Here is a 19,845-nt window from a genome sequence, read left to right as displayed (position 1 = left end):
AGTTTCAGTCTGTCCAAATCTCCTTTAATTGATCCAACCCTGTACGATCACCCTATCTGCATGAATAGTTTGATGCCTACATGAACATGGACTAATTCACTGTTTATTGATGGTACTCTGCATTTCATCTGTTCATTCCATGTCTGACTTACGTCTAGCGATACTGCAAAATGAACAAAGCTGCATATATGCAAAGGACAAGCAGTGGAGCTGCTGTTCTCTTTCCCTGGCAGTATTTTGCTTCCAGGAAACAACAATCATCCAACCAGGAAGTCATTAAAGGACAGTGTGCTGCGGGCACCCATGGGATCATTAAGGGTTACTGTGTGCTATAGGCTAATGTCACACAATAATGGGAATCTGTAGTTTACACTCTTTGATGACCTCTTTTATGTCTCATCCGCGCATTTTCGCTTCTTTCTCTCTCTCTCTCTCCATCTCTCTCTCTCTCTCTCTCTCTCTCTCTCTTTATTTTATAGCTCATAATGTGCTCAGACACCTCACTTTGCCTTTCGGGCACATCAAACACCCCCCACAGACTACACAGGCTCGAGAGCCACACCAGGAAACATCATTCAATACCACAGATCTATCCAACACAGTATACATTTACAAACACTCAGCTACTCTACTATCAAGAGGACAATGCTGCATGTTGATGCCACTTTTTTGCCACTGTAGGTTAAAGATGTGTAAATGTCACACATGCATGCACAATGGGGGCAGTTGAATTAGTCTCTTAATGTCTGGATATAGCCAATTCAACCAGGTCCTGTCCATTTTACCTGCTTTGCAAAGGTCATGTCTCTGAAAATAAATGGTTGCGTGGTCTCTGAGCACCTGCTGAATGAGTTTGAAAAGGCTTCAGTGGCAAAATATGTAGTAGTATGTAGTATATAGTAGTATATAGTAAGTAATATGTAGTAGCAGTGCGAGCCTCCTAGTCTGCTGGACCATTGCACACAGTTTTCTCCTACTTACTTTGCTACTATTTCCCTAGCCTATACAGGACTCAACAATAGCTTATCCTGATTCATTTCAAATCCAATTTGAAATGATTTATGTAAAATTGAAGTTTAAAGCTTGTGGCAAGTGCAACATTAGCATGACCCATAGTCAGAATAGACACAATTCTAATTTTTTTTTTTAAAAAGACCCAGGTTGAAAAATACTAAAATGTTCCTTTAATGTATGCAGTGTCTCTCATATTACAGAATATAGGAAATCTGGAATGATGGTTTAAATGTACTGTAAATTATATAGGGATGATTTGTTTTTCTTCTCTCTTTACCTATGATTGTTTTCTTTCGTCTATCCTAGCTATCCTAATCTAATATTAAATAGATTTTCTTTTTGAGCTTGTGCTCTATTAATTGCGTTCTTCTTGTCTCTAACCCAATAAAGATATGTTTGATATATGCAATACTGTTATATTTGTATAACAGAGTAAATAAAGTGAGAGAAGCAGCATCAACCTAGCTATTTATATTACTGTGTGGCACAGTAAATGTCACTGATGTGCCATTAGCCAAATATGGAAAACGCCTACTGCACAGAAGTTATAACAGTTAGGAATGAGGGCTATAAGTATGTAAGTTTGAGGGACGGTTAATATGCAGTAAATTCAAATTAATGGCATTTCCGTGGTGAGGTGCATTGTGGGAGGAGGTGATGCCGAACAGTCGGGGCACAGACAGGCTACGACTGAGCCCTTCTGGGGGCCTTAGTCACGCTTTAGCTGTCATAGCTGTCAACCATAATTAAGACCGCGTCTGCCAAATATCTGGATGCCTTTATTAGAGACTACTAAGTAACTGGATGCTTCATATACTCACAAGCCTGCTCTGCTTTTAGACTCTCTCAGTCTCCCACTCTGAACCACCTGTTAAATTGGCACACAAGAACGTAATAAATAATAATATGGTTATTTAATATGGATGAAAGCATGATTCTGACTTTATATTGTCCAAAATTGAAAGGTCCTATGACATGCTGCTCTTTGGGTGCTTTTATATTGTCCTTAGTGGTCCCATAATACTGTATCTGAAGTCTCTTTTCCGAAATTCAGCCTTGGTGCAGAATTACAGCCACTATAGCCAGTCCTACAATGAGCTTTCCTTAGTAAGTGCCATTTCTGTGTCTGTAGCTATTGAGGAGGAGAGAGGGGCGGCAAGGTGGAGGGTGGGGCAGTTGGTGCCTTGACCAACTGCCACTTTGCTTGTTTGAAAGCCATGATGTCTCTCTCTCATGGGTGGGCCAAATTCTCTGGGCGGGCAAAGCAGAGAAAGGGGAGGTAAACTTATGAGGTCATAAGGAGCAAGAATAGATCGGCCCACCTGAGCATTCATTTTCTCAAAGGCAGAGCAGGATACCCAGGGCTCGGTTTACACCTATCACCATTTCTAGCCACTGGGGGACCATAGGCAGGCTGGGGGAACGCATATTAATGTTAAGAAACCTCATAAAGTGAAATTTTCATTGGATCTTTAAATAATGGGGCAATGTCTTTGGAGTCAGAATTAGTTTGAAGTATTCTGTTGAAGCACCTGATGGTCGGTTCATCATGTGCATTCAGTTTAAGCAGAAACAAATCTGAAGATTTTTGACATTTTTAAACAGGGTTTTAGAGATAACCAAATCTAATTTGCTCTCTGATGCTCTTCTTCCAGTAATGTCAGCTGCAAGCTCATATTTCTAATTTCTATTTGCTTTACTGCTCCTTTTTTACGCTACTGCCTGTCGACTTGGGGAATTGCTGGCAAGCTACTAAATGGTTTTAAAATATGCTTTGAGTTTCCATTGCAGATTCGCAGCAGGTCTAACACCTTAGTGAGTGGTTTTAAAGAGAAGAAAAATGACACTGCCATGCTGCAAAAGACTACTGATGTTCCTATATTTGACTTCAGTGTCACCACTGGGTTTAAAATATTCAGCTCTGACTATAAACCTTTGCATTTTTTTGGCAATGCTGGAATGGCTGCTTACATGAGTCACTGCAAATGGGTGAACTGCTATGTTAAACAGCATTATCAAAAGCATCTGTGCATCTGCAAACTACACAGGCATCCTTGAAAATCGCTGTGTTTGATAATGTCTCATCTTTCCCTGCTGTTATACAGTACCTGTTTTCTCTTTGTTGTACGTGGGGGAAATGGCAAAACTACATGCTTTTTAACTTTCTCTTAAATTTCAGTTTTGCATTGCTTTGATCCCTCCTGCTGTGTGCTTGTAACTCTTCAAAGCTGATGTGCCCTGCTTTTGATGGGGAAGAGGAATTCAAATAATCTGATAGGCCATCCACACAAACATCCAACAAAATGACAGAGGAGGAAATATGAGGCAGAGGATGAAAGAACGAGAGAGAGAGAGAGAGAGAGAGAGAGAGAGATGGGCTGACAAAATGGAAACAAAATTTCCAATTATGGAAAATGTGGGACCTCAAGTTTTTGCCAGCCTTCAAACTTTCCTTCCTACGAAATACAATAACAACCTTACACATGAGAATGTGGTGATAAAGAGGGGTAAAACCTGTCATTTAGTGGCGTCATGAGAAGGGAATGGTGCGGATGGCTTTAAAAATAGCCACATAGGAGGTCTGTGAGAGAGAAGCTGCAGACAGCTCAGGTTTAATATCTCTCAAGTGAGAGCCCCTGACAGCCACATTCGCACACAGTTATTCCTGATACTCATACCGAACAGCAGCGTCTGGGCCTCGGCACACAGGCATGCTAGTCCATAATGGATCGGAAACTGAATGGGAAATGAACCAAGCTCCATGCAGCTCAGAAATATTAGTTTTTGCCGTATACAGCTCCTTTTCATTCGGTGTGCTCTCCCATTATGTCTGTGTTTGTGTTGCCATATGAGTTTGTCTATCTCTTTCTGTCTCTCCGGCGCTCCCTCCTCCCAATGCTCCCAGTGGGAGGGAAGCAGCGAGAGTCCCATCAATACAAACGAGCAGGAGTCGCCACCTGAGGAGGGTTTGTCTGCTACTTTGGTTCTGACATTGCTATTCAGCCATTCTTCTCCACTTTCTAAGACAGTCAACTGAATTGAATCCTTTGAGTTCCTAAGGTTTCCTAAGGTAATGCTTGTGTGAAGTGGATTTGGATTTAAAGATAATAGAGTGACACTTTTTTTTTCTTAACAATTTAAGGAAACAAAGCTGAAACCTTTTGGGGAAGATGTTTTTCTCCCTCCAGAGGAGCTGTTTTAATGTGATGTATAAGAGGAAAAGACAATCCAGTTATAGGTGGGTGTGAAAAGAGGGAAAAAGCTTAAAAGGCAACATCTGAGAAAGCAGAGACATCGTCAAGAAATATCTCTTTTAATGAACACCAGAAAGCATTCTGAATGCCGGCGGCATATTCAATAAATAACCTGTAAATTAAAGAGTTTGGCTCTCTTTTGAAAAAACTGATAGGAAGTCTTTGGACGAAAATAAAAAAGATGTTCTCGCATTTTGTATCTGCTCGAAAATAGATTAGATGCTTTCTCAAGCATACGTGCACGTTACTGCCTTTACCTCAGACCATTAACCAGATGGTGGAATGAAATGTAGGATCGGAAAAAGGGGCAATTAGAAGGAGAACAAATATTAATGGAAGTTAAGAAGTGACTCACAAACCCAATTACAGCATTAGCCAGGCAATTTAGATGAGCTCTGCGAGAGGCGGGAATCCTGTTGAAATGTACCAGCGGTCTCTCTGCATTAACAATGGCATTAATTCCCCTGATTCACTGCGAGGAGAGAACAATAGAGGCATATACAGCCATTCTGTCTCCTTTATAACGAGAGCTGCAATCCTTAATTCTGCGATGGGAATGGGAGAGGCAGAGGCCGCCGTTCTTGTCTTACCCGCCCCCCAACAGACCACAGACCCCTGGAGTTTCATCTCTTTAAATAGCACCATTCTCCTGCTCTACCCAAGGCTTCCAAATACAAGGACGATAGGTAAACCACAGGTGTTCCATGCACAGAGAAATGTCCCACAAGATAATTACTGTGAAGACATGGTTGGCTGCTGGAAGGTTGACTAAAGGGAAAGACAGTGGCATAAAGAGATATACAGTAGATAGACAGAGTTATAGATGGAGGGAGGGGGCAGCGCGGAGCTTTCCGCTGCTCTTGCACTTTTCCTCTCCACCGACCGCCATTGTCAAATTGGGTCCTTAAACCGAAGCTGCTGCCACACGCTCTCATAGGGGACATGCGGCCCCAACAGCCTGGCCAATCAGCAGCACCCTGAGGCCAGTTGAAAGCCCTTTGGCATGCCTAAGGCTAGTGGGGTCCAACCAATCGGTTAGAGGCCAGGCTTGAAAGGAGGGCCGTGCTTGGCTCAGGGAGCTGCAAAGGCTGCCAATGAGAGTCCAGAGGGGCGTTTGAGTGGCTCAGAGGGAGGCTGCCAGAGGGGTCAGAGTGGACGAGGGCAGACTGACAGTTATTTAGTGAGAGGCTGAGCTCTGTGTCACTCACAACAGCACTCAGCCTTTGTACTACTGGGCCGGCTCTAATGGGACTGTCACCTTCTAATTGTCCGACTGGGGATGCAGAGAATGACAAACGGACACATACGCTCAAATACACAGACAATACAAAGAGATGCACACAAATACACAGATACACACCCGTTCCCTCACAGACACAAGCACAAACCAGCAAACAAAAGGCTTTGTGCACAAATATTTACACTCTTTTTATGCTGAAATGATTTGTGTTTATGGGACATTCTCACAAGGCGCAGTATGTGAGACTGCACTGATCTGCACATCCATTAACATCAATGGCCTCGGGCTAATTTATATAATACACCTGTGTTACATTATGTGTGTATAATATCTGAATATATTTGTTAACCACCAATTGCTACCCACCATGTTCACCATTGGTTGCTAACCTTGTCTGACAGCTTTTTGGTGCTTGGCAGGTAGTGTAGTGTTTTTTTGTTGTTGCTGAAGTCTGCCAGCTGCTGCTGGAAAGGAAGTTAATGAGAGAGAGCTAAGAGTGAAAAAATCAGTGTGCCATAAAACCGAAACCAAGAGCTAAACAACGCTAAAATGTTCTGTAGAGCTGAAGGGAACTGCAGTGTTGGGTTATGATTCTCTGTTGGTTTGTCACTATTAAAATTATTTATTCCATTGTTAAAGCTGGGGGAAGGCAGGCAGTTTGTTTTGGCATCGTTGGGCAAAAATTCCATAATAATCTTTCAGCATATTCTAATTTAAGGGGTCCGAGAGAAAAGAAGACTCTTTTCAGGCTTTAGTAAATCTATCCTGTGGCGGGAGGCTTTGACCAATCAGCGGTCAATTTAGAGAGAGAGAGCGTTACCGTCTTGAGCCTCTAACATCATCAGCTAGAGCTGAAAACTGCATTGTGCTTTCTGGACCACTCCAACAAGAGGACATGTACTCTAGAATCTAAATGGAGTCAGGTTTAGTATTTGGAAGATCTGTTCTGCAGGAGGCTGGTTAGACAGTACTTTGCCATCGTAAAAAAGTCAAATATGTGGAACAAGACTAAAGGGAACTTTATTCCTGGAGACCTTGTTTTTTGTGGATGATTCAGCAAGAAGAAACTCCTGGATTCTAGGACGCGCTGTGAGGATCAGAGGCAAGAGGTGTTAGAGGAAAAGGGAGTGAGGGGTGTCCTGATTTAAACCGAGACATGTCAACAAACTCTTTCCTAAACTGACTCTGATTTTCTATCACAGACAGACACTGCACATATACTTGTAATGAACCGAGTGTATGAACCAATGCTAACTGTCTCTATCGGTATTAACTGCTATGTAATAAAGAGTTAGTGACTGAACTATCGGGAGTCATTTTGAGGTATTGAAATGGTTATGGTTAATTAAACGACAATCTTTACCTGCTGTCAATAGATAATGGAAATGACTATGTTCAAATCATACAGCTCAGTCATTAGGATTGGTGTAGTTTAGTACAAAGCAGTTTGTGGCCTCACCTTTACACATATAATGTTGTGTTTGCCGCTTGATTCAATTGTGACTATATTATACAATATGTAACAGAGACCCACTGCTGTGGCATAGCAATTTGGACAGAAAATGTGACACATCACCAAGGAACAGCTACCAAGGAGGCAGCGCTCTGTTAGAGTAGTGAGGAGTACAGAAACTACTGTACTGCACGATCGAACCACTGAAGCATTTAAAGAGCTTGAACCCAATTAAACTCCCACATTTTTGCCGTAGCAGAGTCAAACTCCTCATGTTTTGAGATTTTCACACCTTTGGGAAAACACGCAGATATCTTGTAAGTTCTGACATTAATGTCAAAATGTCCTCTTGGTGAGAATAAAGTCCTGTGTAACCTGGGGTGAGCTGACAACTCATGTTAGCACTTTCCTTATAGAGAGTGCTACCAGTCAAATCATGCTATGTCTTTAAAGTACTACTTAAAGTTAGAGAAAGAAAATTTGATCAAAGCCTTTGGCTCCACAACTACTGAAACTCTAAGTAGCTAATAAATGAGTTACGACTTCCTGCCAACCAATTACGTGGCATTAGACATGAGACGAGAAAGTAGTAATAGTTCAGTAAAACTACATGTGCTTAGGATTTGTACTGCGTACACTATCCCTCACTGCCTGGAAACACGGCTGGGGGAAAAAAACTTTTTTTTGGGTGAGAATTAAGTGTTACATTTAGATAAATTTGGTCTTGAATTATGTAATATAATGGCATAGATTGTGTCCTACTACTTCGCGAAACCCATATGATGGTAAAAACACACATGCGCACCCACCCACACACACTAACTAGACACAATGGGCACAATGTATTTCAATGCACAAGGGTGCATCCCTCATGAAAAAGCAGACAAAACAAGCGGATCCAAAAAGCATATTATGAGCTCATTATGAGCTGTAATGAAATACACTGTGCAATATGAGATTGTAAATAAACCGCCGTGTTTTCTTCTTTAATACTGAGCAAACAGCAGTACAGACGTTACAATATTGAGCTAACTTGCTCCCACGCATACACAAACACACACACACACACGCGCACACACGCACACACACACACGCACACAGTGTCAAGTTTTCTTCTGCCAAAGTGTGGAAAGTTAACTCGAGTGGTGGGCGAACTTCAACATTTGTTTTAGTTGGTGTGCTTCCGTTTGCTTTTGATAGAAACTCTCTCTAAATGAGGAGTCATTCTGACGGTGACACATTTAACACTACACTGTACATTATTATATTACCCATGAGCACTACCATAATGGGCTATTCAAAATAATGAGCTAAACCAAATCATACCGAGATGCACTTTAATATGCCGGATCACCTATTCACCTTACAGTTTTTTTTTCGGCCGCTTAACAACAGTTGGCACAATTGGAGTCACGTGTGCAAAACTCTAACTCCAGTCTGCACAGCAGCAGTTCATGTGGACCAAACTCTAGTTTGTTTTTCATTGCTTGAACACAGTTTTCAAAACACACTTATCCCATGGCTCTAACCACAACCTGCACAACACTGTGGATTTACAGCACTTTGTTCAAATGCTAACACGCTGCTGTCAAAACTGTTAACCACACATTCAAAACAGAATAGATTTCAGTCTGGTGCATTTCAAACACTGCTGATTGCAATTTTAGCTGAAAGCCTAAGCAGGTGTCTTGTTTTAGACTTGTTAGTGAACACATACTGTAGATGCTATATTTGGGGGAAGGGAATTTGGAAATAAAGAAACACCAAATAAGAAGGAAATAGTTACACACTGCACTGTTTGAGAGAAACTGAACAGGTAAAAGATACCAATATGTCCAGGTAGAGGTCTGACGTTACATACACAGTTGTGAAAATGTGAAAAACACTTCCTTCTCTATAGTAAAACTGTGGACTTGCTGTTTTTCACAAAGTAATGGAGATGTAAGCAATGGGAACACCCCAGTCATTTACTGTATAGATAATGTAGGTCCATGGCAAGAGAAGACATCCAATGTGTTGATAAAAAAAACTTGTAAAACTTCTGAACAATTACGTACCTTTAGTTTGTAACATTTCCAGTAGTTACATAAATTACTACATACAAAATAAAAATGTATATCTATTACTGTAAGTGTAGGTAAGCAAACTGAGGATTTTCATTCATTCTTGTGTACCTTGTTTACTGGTATAAAATAAAAAGAAAAGAAAAGAATTTCACTCTTTTCTTGAAGAAAATATTGTTTGGGTGAAGTCACTTAAATTATTCAAACTGTAAAGATGAGAAGTTGGTATGTTCTGTATTGTGTCTGAGTGTTTTTACTCTCAGTGTGTTCTGAGTGACAGTGTGTGTTATCTCACTGAGGAGTGTTTGGCTGCACTGAGCCTGTTCTGAGACGTGTGTGAAGAGTTGTGTTGCTTGGAATGAGTTTTGCAGGTGATGTGAACTGTGTAGGTCAGGTGACTGTTGGTAATGCAGACTGTAGTTAGGGTTTTGCATATGTGGCTTCAGTTGTGACCAGTGTCGTTTAGAAATTGGAAAAAAAACTGTAAGACCTTCAATGTTTTTGCACAAGAATGTGAATGTCTGATACCAGTCTTTGTTTTTTTTCCCTTGGCTGTGAAATCCCAAAAAAATTAAATTAAAATAAATGTCTAGAATGTGCTCATTTATTTCCAGCTCATATTGCTTGTTTCCTTGTCCTAACCCTGAGTCAGGGATGGAGCCAGTGTTTGAGGCCTGGTTAAATGAAAGGCGGGTCTTTTGTCTCCCATATTCAGACTGCTTTCCATCAGTTTTGCCTCATTGGCCCCAGTGTAGGTGCTGCAGGAGACGGTTTAGATGAGAATGCCACAAATGGCCTGAAACTAATGTTGGCCTCCCTCACCCTGCAGATTTACAGCACTCCCTCTTTTTTTTTTTTTTTCAATCGCAGCCTGTCCCCCGTTTTCCCTTTTCCATCTCCCACCCTTACAGCTTTTCAGTTTCTCAAAAGGAGTAGTTCTCACCATCTACTTCAGTATCCATTTAACTGTTCCTGTTTTTCAACCTCTCCATTTCCACTGCACCTACATCCATCATGTCAAATAATTTGACAGCGAAAGCTTGGAAGCATATTCCATCTGAGCACAATAGTAAATCAATGGCATCAAAGCTGCACCATGTCAAGGTGAAAATGGCCAGCAGTGGAATGGCAGAATGGCACTCTTTTACACTGTGTGTGTGTGTGTGTGTGTGTGTGTGTGTGTGTGTGTGTGTGTGTGTGTGTGTGTGTGTGTGTGTGTGTGTGTGTGTGTGTGTGTGTGTGAGAACATTTGCCCTTTGTTTCAAAGTAAGTGAAAGTAGGTTTCAGAAGCTGAACCAGAATATTTCCATCTGAGCTACAAGGGGTGTGATGATGGTGGTGGTAACATCAGAATGCACTGGAACATAACCTCAGTAGCACCATAGACATTACACAATGACAATAAAGGAATAAATGAAAGCATAATGCTCATATAAATCATTATTTACAATTAAATCAGCAAGGCTTTCTTGAGTATATGGACTTGGATTTGCCTGGGGTAATAAAATATCCTACAGCAGCAGAGCGACATTAGCCTCTCAATGTACTTAGTAGGTGCGTTTCCATCTACATGTTTTCATGCACGTTTTCAATTTGAACTTAAAAAAACCTGAGTGGAAACGCCCTACTGTTGCTGTCGTCGTTGACTGTCCTCCCCACCGCTACGGCGGTAGAAAGGGCCCCACTACTCTTTTGTTGCGCTAGTGTTGTAGTGATGTTGATGCTGTGCTTAGGCTTCGGAGCGGGTGTTGAGTAATCCAGGCTGTTTTCCGTGAGCACATATCAAGGCTTGTATCGTTTAAAGGTCCCATGACATGGTGCTCTTTGGATGCTTTTATATAGGCCTTAGTGGTCCCCTAATACTATATCTGAAGTCTCTTTTATATAGACCTTAGTGGTCCCCTAATACTGTATCTGAAGTCTCTTTTATATAGGCCTTAGTGGTCCCCTAATACTGTATCTGAAGTCTCTTTTATATAGGCCTTAGTGGTCCCCTAATACTGTATCTGAAGTCTCTTTTATATAGGCCTTAGTGGTCCCCTAATACTGTATCTGAAGTGTCTTTTAGATAGACCTTAGTGGTCCCCTAATACTGTATCTGAAGTCTCTTTTATATAGACCTTAGTGGTCCCCTAATACTGTATCTGAAGTCTCTTTTATATAGACCTTAGTGGTCCCCTAATACTGTATCTGAAGTCTCTTTTATATAGGCCTTAGTGGTCCCCTAATACTGTATCTGAAGTGTCTTTTAGATAGACCTTAGTGGTCCCCTAATACTGTATCTGAAGTCTCTTTTATATAGACCTTAGTGATCCCCTAATACTGTATCTGAAGCCTTGACCAACTGCCACTTTGCTCGTTTGAAAGCCATGATGTCTCTCTCTCATGGGTGGGCCAAATTCTCTGGGCGGGCAAAGCAGAGCAAGGGGAGGTAACCTTGCTTGTTATGACCTCATAAGGAGAAGATTCCAAATCGGCCCATCTGAGCTTTCATTTTCTCAAAGGCAGAGCAGGATACCCAGGGCTCGGTTTACACCTATCCCCATTTCTAGCCACTAGAGACTATAGGCAGGCTGGGGGAATGATTATTAATGTTAAAAAACCTCATAAAGTGAAATTTTCATGGCATGGGACCTTTAAGACAAATGACGTCATTGATGACGCCCTAACATGAAGCCCTAACATAGTTGAGATATTATTGTTCCTGAAGAAAACAAATAAAGTCTCTCTTCTACATATTTTTTTCCAGTAACACAAGCAAATTCAGAGCCTTGGACTTGACTGCAGCCTTGCTAATATTGCCCTTAGTGCGATTATTAAGAAAACATTTTTTACCAAAGGATTGATTACACACATTTAATGCATTACTCACACAATGATATTATACAGTCATAGGCCAATTACCATAAAAAAGACAATATATTAGACAGGCTATAAGTTAAGAGCAGCTATAGACAACACACACATTCATACAGCACACAAGCCTACATATAGGCCTACACCCTAGAGAGTAGTTATCCATTTAAAAGTCAAATTGCAGAAGGGGTAAAAGAATTGGCGAAGAGTGCCGATTAGTTGTAAAAGCAGGTAAACTATAACAACGTCATAATGGCAACAGAGAAAATTCACTCTGAAGAACACGATCTGAAGAAGACAAAATGCTCGTTGCTTTAAGCAAGATTTGTCGACTACAAAGAGAATTTAAATCTATTTGTTTCACACCAATCATTTTAGAGCAGGGTTTGACTATTCAGGCTGGTTCTGTCTTTTACAAGCATTCATTTGCTGTTTTGTGGATTTTCTTGAATTTTAGTTAAAATGTGCGACACAATTTCACGGAAACCTGAGTAGTAATAATATTATTAATAATAACAATAATTCATTACATTTATATAGCGCCTTATTATAGACACTCAAAGCTGTTCCGGGGGGGGGACGGACTACTCTCTACCACCACCAATGGCGGCAAGGCGCTCACCACACATCAGCTAGTAGCAGTAGCTAGCAGTGTCATGCTAGCAGTTCTTTCTCCCCCCCCACTGAGTCAAAGAGACAAACCACCACCGCTGCACCATACACCTCTTTGGGCATGTCATTTGCATCATTTGATGCTTGCAAAGCAGTGATTACACTCCTAAGGTTAATTGGTCTTTTTAAACCTAGCGAACCTGGCTGTGAGAAGGCTCGAGTGCAGAAAACTCAACGAGTTTCCACAGCAGGGCTGGTGTGTCCTGAAATAAAATGTGTAAGCCTTAAAGGTTGTTCTTGGCCACTTCTGAGACCAGCGAGACAAAGCATGAAATCCCCACCGCTCCTCTCCTCGGCTGCCTGTCTGTCAGAATAGAGAGTTGTGTTGCAGAGAGCCGGGGATGGCATGTCGAAGTCACATCCCCCATGATGCACTGCAGTGTTTCCTCTATGTTGATTTTATTGTGGCGGTGCGCCATGGCAAAAAATTCTTCCGCCACGCTATCAGAAATAGGGCAGATGCACCATAGTCGCGGTTGCCTTTTAAATGATCCTGCCGACATAATGCACCCCCCGTTGGCTGTCGCTCACATTGCAATTTAACAACAAGTAGAACTAATCCGAGGTTATTGGGCCTGTCCAGTTTAACTCCACTAACTGTTGTGTTGATGTAGTTTATTGTCAAAACGTTCGCTTTCTTCCGAGTCGACTATTAAAATTAAAGCTCCACCAAAAACGTTACCGCGGGACATGGCTTTGAAACGCTGACACCAAAATCAAGGTAAGAAATAAATAACTATGGCTAACATTATAAGAAACATAAACCGGCTAGCTAGCTAACTGTTCGATCTCACGACGTGACTTTTTGCCCGAAGACAGCGTTGTTGAGAGTGAAACGGGAGAGTAGAAAGAGGCGTTCAGGTAGTGGGTTGTTAGGATGGCTACAGTAAATCATATAGGCTCCTGTTATCGAAAAGATTTTCAATGTAATGGCTCAATATCCAAACGATTGTGACAATGTGGATGAGGTCGTTATAATTGGATGGCCTGCAGCTTCAAGCGCAATTCGTTTGGATACAAGCGTTACATTTTGGAAGATAGACGGGATTCTGAACAGCGATGCCCGCGCTGCCTGCGCACACACACACACACACACACACACACACACACACACACACACACACACACACACACACACACACACACACCAGAGATGTGTTACAACACGCAGCACATGCACCTTGCTGTTTGGACAGACCTGCCCCCACTGCTAAAAAAAAATCCTAAAGGAAACCTATATTATGTCCGCATACAGTATAGCTGGAAGATATTTCCCTCACTCACACACACACACACACACACACACACACACACACACACACACACACACACACACACACACACACACACACACACTAACTAAGCCAACTTCGACTTCTACATGGCCCCACACGCACAAAAGAAGCCCTTGAGATTTAATCCAACCATCTAACACCCAACATGTGAAAAAGGGATAAAGAGTGTCCATTTCTCCAGCAGGGGAGCACAACTTAGTTCCTCCCCTGACACTCCACGGCCCTGCTGTGTGTGTTTTCTGTGAGGGTGACTGTTTTCTGTGCTTTGGTGGAAAATCTGCCCTTTTGCCGACACATTGGTGAAAGGCGATTTCCGTAATCCGGCAGTGTAAGCCTCCCTGTACAAATGGGCGTAAGGGACTTTGTGTGTGTGTTGTGTGTGTGTGTATGTTTATATATATATATATATATATATATATATATATATATATATATATATATATATATATATATGTGTGTGTGTGTGTGTGGGTGGGTGTGTGTGTGGGGTTGTGGTTGTGTCAGAAATGCCAGCAAAAAGCTGCATGTCTGTCTGGGTGTCTGATAAGAGGCATCGAGCGACAAGACAGAGCGGAGAGTATGATGCCGACATGGGAAACTTGCTTTGGATTTTCCTTATTTCTAAATGTGTTGTCATCCACTGGTTGTAGTTAAGAACCGGTTAAGTACATATTCATTAAACTTGTATTTATTTTTTGTGAGAACGACAGAGCTGTGAATAGCAGCTGAGCTGCAGGGCTCAGATGGGCCGATCTGGAAGGTTACCTTTCCTTTCTCTGCTTTGCCCGCCCAGAGAATTTGGCCCACCCATGAGAGAGAGACATATACATATATACATACAGACACAGAAATGGGACATACTAAGTAAAGCTCATAGTGGGACTGGCTCTAGTGGCTGTAATTCTGCACCAAAGCTGAAGACTTCAGATACAGTATTAGGGGACCACTAAGGTCTATATAAAAGAGACTTCAGATACAGTATTAGGGGACCACTAAGGTCTATATAAAAGAGACTTCAGATACAGTATTAGGGGACCACTAAGGTCTATATAAAAGAGACTTCAGATACAGTATTAGGGGACCACTAAGGTCTATATAAAAGAGACTTCAGATACAGTATTAGGGGACCACTAAGGTCTATATAAAAGAGACTTCAGATACAGTATTAGATGACCACTAAGGTCTATATAAAAGAGACTTCAGATACAGTATTAGGGGACCACTAAGGTCTATATAAAAGAGACTTCAGATACAGTATTAGGGGACCACTAAGGTCTATATAAAAGAGACTTCAGATACAGTATTAGGGGACCACTAAGGTCTATATAAAAGAGACTTCAGATACAGTATTAGATGACCACTAAGGTCTATATAAAAGCATTCAAAGAGCACCATGTCATGGGACCTTTAACAAACGTTGATCTACAAAAGTGACAGAACAATACGGTCATCATGATCACCCATCAATTAGGATGAGCCTTAATCTGCAAAGTGATGTACTGTGATGTGAAAAATAGTTCACCTGCTATATTAACAGCTGTAGGAACACCACTGAGAGAGAATGCTCCTTAGTAATCCTTAGAACTATTCTTCTGAGACCAAGCATGAAGAGCATATTTGTGTGCTTTCCAAGCAAGGATTATTTTCTTCGTCTGCGTGTCTGTGGCGCCCAGAGGCACAGCAGACAAATCACCTGGCATCACGACTTAAATCGGAGACAAGAGCAGTGCTTTTCGCCTGCAGGGTGTGCTTGATAGAAAATACCAGAATGTCTCTTGGCCTCATGGTGATCGTAAAAGATATTACTCTATATTCCCCACTCTTCTCTCCTGCCTGACCTGAGTAAGTACTAAAACAATATATAGGTTGTCTACCTATCTTTGCTTTCTCTGCAAAGCTCTGTGGTGCAGAGACATGATGAAGACATTCCACATCATGTGTGGTATTTGCTGAAATTATACAAACTGTCACTCACTCTGACAAGCATGTGGGGGAAGGGTCCTCTGGAGTTTTCAGGCACATTGATAGGCGGGATGACCCAGTCTCTCTTCTGTCGCCTTAGCCCATTGGCAGAGGAGCTCCTCTGATGTTTTCGAGGAAACTTGATAACTCTGGGTTGAGAGTCCCAGACTCTTGACAGCATTTCTTCAATGCCACCCTGAAAAGAAAAAGCCAAACATATTATATTGTGCCACATCTCACATTGAATAACTTGCGTATGTTATCATTTGACGATTGCAATTTTGCCACCGCAGGTTGGAAGATGAATCTATAAAGTGTTTTCCCCCCGGAATTGGAATTGAAACTAAAATACTGGTTGTCACGCTGACAATAAGCCAATTTTTGGAAGAGTGACAGAGCGGCAAACACAAGGAAATATAAACATTTGACTTAATGCTGTCACATCACATTTTATGAGGCCCTTGGCAAAATACACTTCACCTGCCCAAGCCCTTGGCTAAGAAAATGAAACCTCCCCCAGGCTTCATGGCTGGGTTTTGTCCACTGAGGTGCTGTGCTTTGTTTGCATCACTGCACAGATTTCTCAAGCAGACATTATTTCTGCCCGTCCCTGTCCTCTCTGTCCCTGCTGAAGATGGAAAACAATGTGACTCTTTGCCCTGACAGAAGCCTATCATCAGATAAAACAGGTAATGATGAAATACCATTGTAATGACGAGGGGAGAAAAACAGGAAACGGCACTGCAGATTTATCCTCGCAGCAAGCAAAACACAACACACAATTAAATCGCAATTTTATTTCATTGGAAATGTTAAAAACACAGTGTGTACTGTAGTACTTGTGGATTACCGTAGAATCCTTCAGTCCAGAATGCGATGAATGATTTGGTGTTTGGATGGGTGTTCTACTTCATATTTTTGATGTTGAGCTACTTTTGACATCATACAGGACTACGGTATTATGGGCAACTCCTTTGTAGGAGCGTAAGGGTGTATATACAACCCTCTGCAATGACTCCCTTCAGCTGCAGCTGCCAAGAGAAGATTGTGTTCTTACCCATCTTGCCTGGTGAAATGAGGGTTAGAAGAGTGTGTTAAAGACAGTTTTTTCCCCCAATCCTCCATGGTGTCCTCCTGTGTAAGGTGGTTGTATTGCTGTAATCCACCTAATCCCTATTGTTGTCTCAGCGCCACTTGTACACACACACACGCGCGCGCACACATTCACACATACACTGGCAGTGTGCCGCTGTCACCTGAAGCACAGTGGAAATCTGTCTGCTCATCCCACCAGGAACACACACGACGCAGTCACACAGGCAACGTTATGCACACGAGCAAGCGCGAACACGTTGCCATGCCAAACACAGGCCAGCAGTTCATCATATCATTATACACCTGCTTCGCCTGCGAGAGAGGCAGACTGTAAGCTGCACCTGAGCAAACGCAGCATATATTTCCATCTTTTGTTTTAACTCTTCACACATTCACAGGAGCACTGGAGGCCGGGGCTGGAGGGTTTATCCGGGCAGGACCACGGTGTAGGGACAGAAAGAGGAACGAGGGGACCAGATGTGTTTCCCAGATAAGATAACTCTCGTTCCGGCTCCACTCATCCAAAGCACTCACAGGTACCAACTGGCACGGGGGAGGCAGGGTGCTGCCAGCCCCCTCAATGGGCGGCAGGTGGAATTAGTCTCTGTCTGTAAATGTGTTTCCGAGGCTGTGTGTATCTTTGCGGATGCTCATTTGAAACAAACCAGGGAAAACAAACATCATGTTGCAGAAAACAAACTTGCAAGAGAGCATAAACAAAACTCTCTGTGGCAGATGATGAAAAATCTGTGTCTCTATGACAGTTATAACATAAATGATACCACGGCACTGCTCCTCTTCATCTATGCTCAGTCCAGTGTGCTGCTACCATGATAAAGAACTTATCTGCCTTTCCCGGCTATCTACAGAAAAACACAATGAATGAATAGTTGCAGTATACAGCCTACAGTATACGCCAATCAGCCTACTGACGTAGGTAGCCAATTAGGCCTTACGATAACAAGGTTAAAGCATCCGATTGGTCGGGCCCCAACATTCCTTTGGAAATGTTGCCAAAACGCAAATGAAGAAGAGAGACGGTCAGGCAGAGAGACAGGCACGGAGAGAGACAATGAAAGGGAGACGTCCTTTTTTGTAAGTCTGCTTGTGGATGATATCAGCGGCTGCATGTGACTGTCACTTTCAAAGAGCATCGCAGATGACAGGCTGTTGGCATTGTGACGATACCAGAATTACAAAGGAAAGAAAGAAAACTGGAAAAAGCTCTCCATGGGCTGCCAGGAAGCTCGGTGCTTATTAGGGTTTGGGGATTTTTGGGGAGATATTTGTCTGAATGTGTGTGTATGAATACAATATGTGCATGTGTAGTGTGTTCAGCCATGCCTGTGCACACATATGGCAAATCATGTGTGCGGGCCTTGATGCAGGCATGTGTGCACACATACAAATGAGTAAAAATAATGCATGAACATATGTGCGGTTGTTTTTGTCTGTGTGTGTATGTGCATGAACACATGACAAGGAGTCAGTTAGTGTGTCCCTGATGCGCCCGGGGCTCCTGAAACCCAGAGGCAGCCGGGGCCAGCTGGCAGCTCCTTGCTCCCAGGCAGGCTGCACATTGCTGGGGCATTCTTTAGGCCTGAAGCCCCCGAGCCCTGCAGCTGACATCTGGAGGTTATCAGTCTGACAAACGGCAGAACAATACAATAAGAGTGTGTGCTCATTTCCCCTTCTCTGTTCAGTGTGGCTCTGAAAACATTTGATTCAGGTCTTCTGATGTTATTTTTTTATGTCTTTAGTGCTGCAGTTCCCTTTGCTGGTTCGCTGTGATAAAAAAAGAGAGATCACAGTGCTAGTATTCAGTAAGGAGAATGTTCTCTCATGAGATCCTCTCTCAAAAACTAAAGAAAAAAAAAATTAAATCTAACTTTGTATATTAAAAAAGTATTGAACTTCTCATAGCTGATATTTCCCTGTTGAGACTTGCAGCTTCCCAGTGTAGATTGTCAACATGATCAGGCTATAATCACAAAGTGAAAGCACACAGGAAAAGCGCAACCATCCAACCCTGCCGGTGCTGCTTTTCAACGACCAGTGGACCCCCAGGGTCCTACGTTTCACCCTGCTGCCGGCCGTCTATGTAATCTACCTTGAACAGGTGAGGCTGGCTCGGGAGAGTGCGGTAAAAATGCAAATCAAATAAGCACTAAAACCCACTCCGGCAACCAGTCGACTCAAATCCAGTGGTGCATAACTGATGTGCTCTAAGCTGGTGGAGAAGGCAAACCAACATGCCATGAAATCAGTACGAGTTGGAGAGCACTCAACGAGAGGCCCTACCTGTGTGAGGTGCGATAGCCTGAGTACATAGACACAGTGGAAAGGGCTCTCAGGCCAAACATGCTCTACACTTCAATTGCTGTGGCATTGTACATTGGAAAACACATGAGCTGGTTGATTATGGAGCACAATCCAAGTATGCTAATTTCCGCTGCTAAAACAGCACAGTGAGAAACTAAGCCAGTTATTAAAAGCAAATCAATGCACTCTCACTGGTGCTATACAACAATGCGAGCATAGCAAGATAAAAAAAAAAAAGCCACAGTATGTTCTATGTTGAAGCCAATTATTCAGAGTAGAGATGAACCAAGCATACAATTTGTTACACTACAACACCTCTCTCCACACATTATCTGTCTCTATAAAATGAGCCGGTATTCGAGCAGTCTGTCTATTAATTACCATTGAGAAGAAAAGGATTTCCTGAGCTGTTTATATCCTCTGTTGCCATGTTGATAACGCAGAGATCGGTTGCGGTTAGGTGATGCGTTTATGATAACCTCTTCTCTAAAATAACTATTGACTTTCAGAACAAAGAGATGGGCTCAGAGATCAACTACTCGCCTCTGTGTTTGTTTGCCGAACTGGAAAAGGAATAATTTCATTCCAAGAAATCATGTCATTGCATTAAACTGCACAC

The 19,845-nt window shown here is 42.3% G+C and overlaps 1 protein-coding gene across 2 annotated transcripts in view; it reads right to left on the bottom strand.

The window, feature by feature from the left end:
• cdh4 (cadherin 4, type 1, R-cadherin (retinal)) overlaps positions 1 to 19,845 on the bottom strand; it is a 230,280-nt gene that overhangs the window by 61,067 nt on the left and 149,368 nt on the right. For both annotated transcript variants that reach the window (XM_039798604.1, XM_039798605.1), the window contains exon 5: positions 15,823 to 16,005. In XM_039798604.1, coding sequence (XP_039654538.1) covers positions 15,823 to 16,005 — 183 coding nt within the window. The remainder of the gene's footprint in view (positions 1 to 15,822; positions 16,006 to 19,845) is intronic.

Source organism: Perca fluviatilis, chromosome 4 (genome assembly GCF_010015445.1).
Source record: "Perca fluviatilis chromosome 4, GENO_Pfluv_1.0, whole genome shotgun sequence".
NCBI classification, from domain to species: Eukaryota; Metazoa; Chordata; class Actinopteri; order Perciformes; family Percidae; genus Perca; species Perca fluviatilis.
This window is presented reverse-complemented; position numbering and strand designations above follow the sequence as displayed.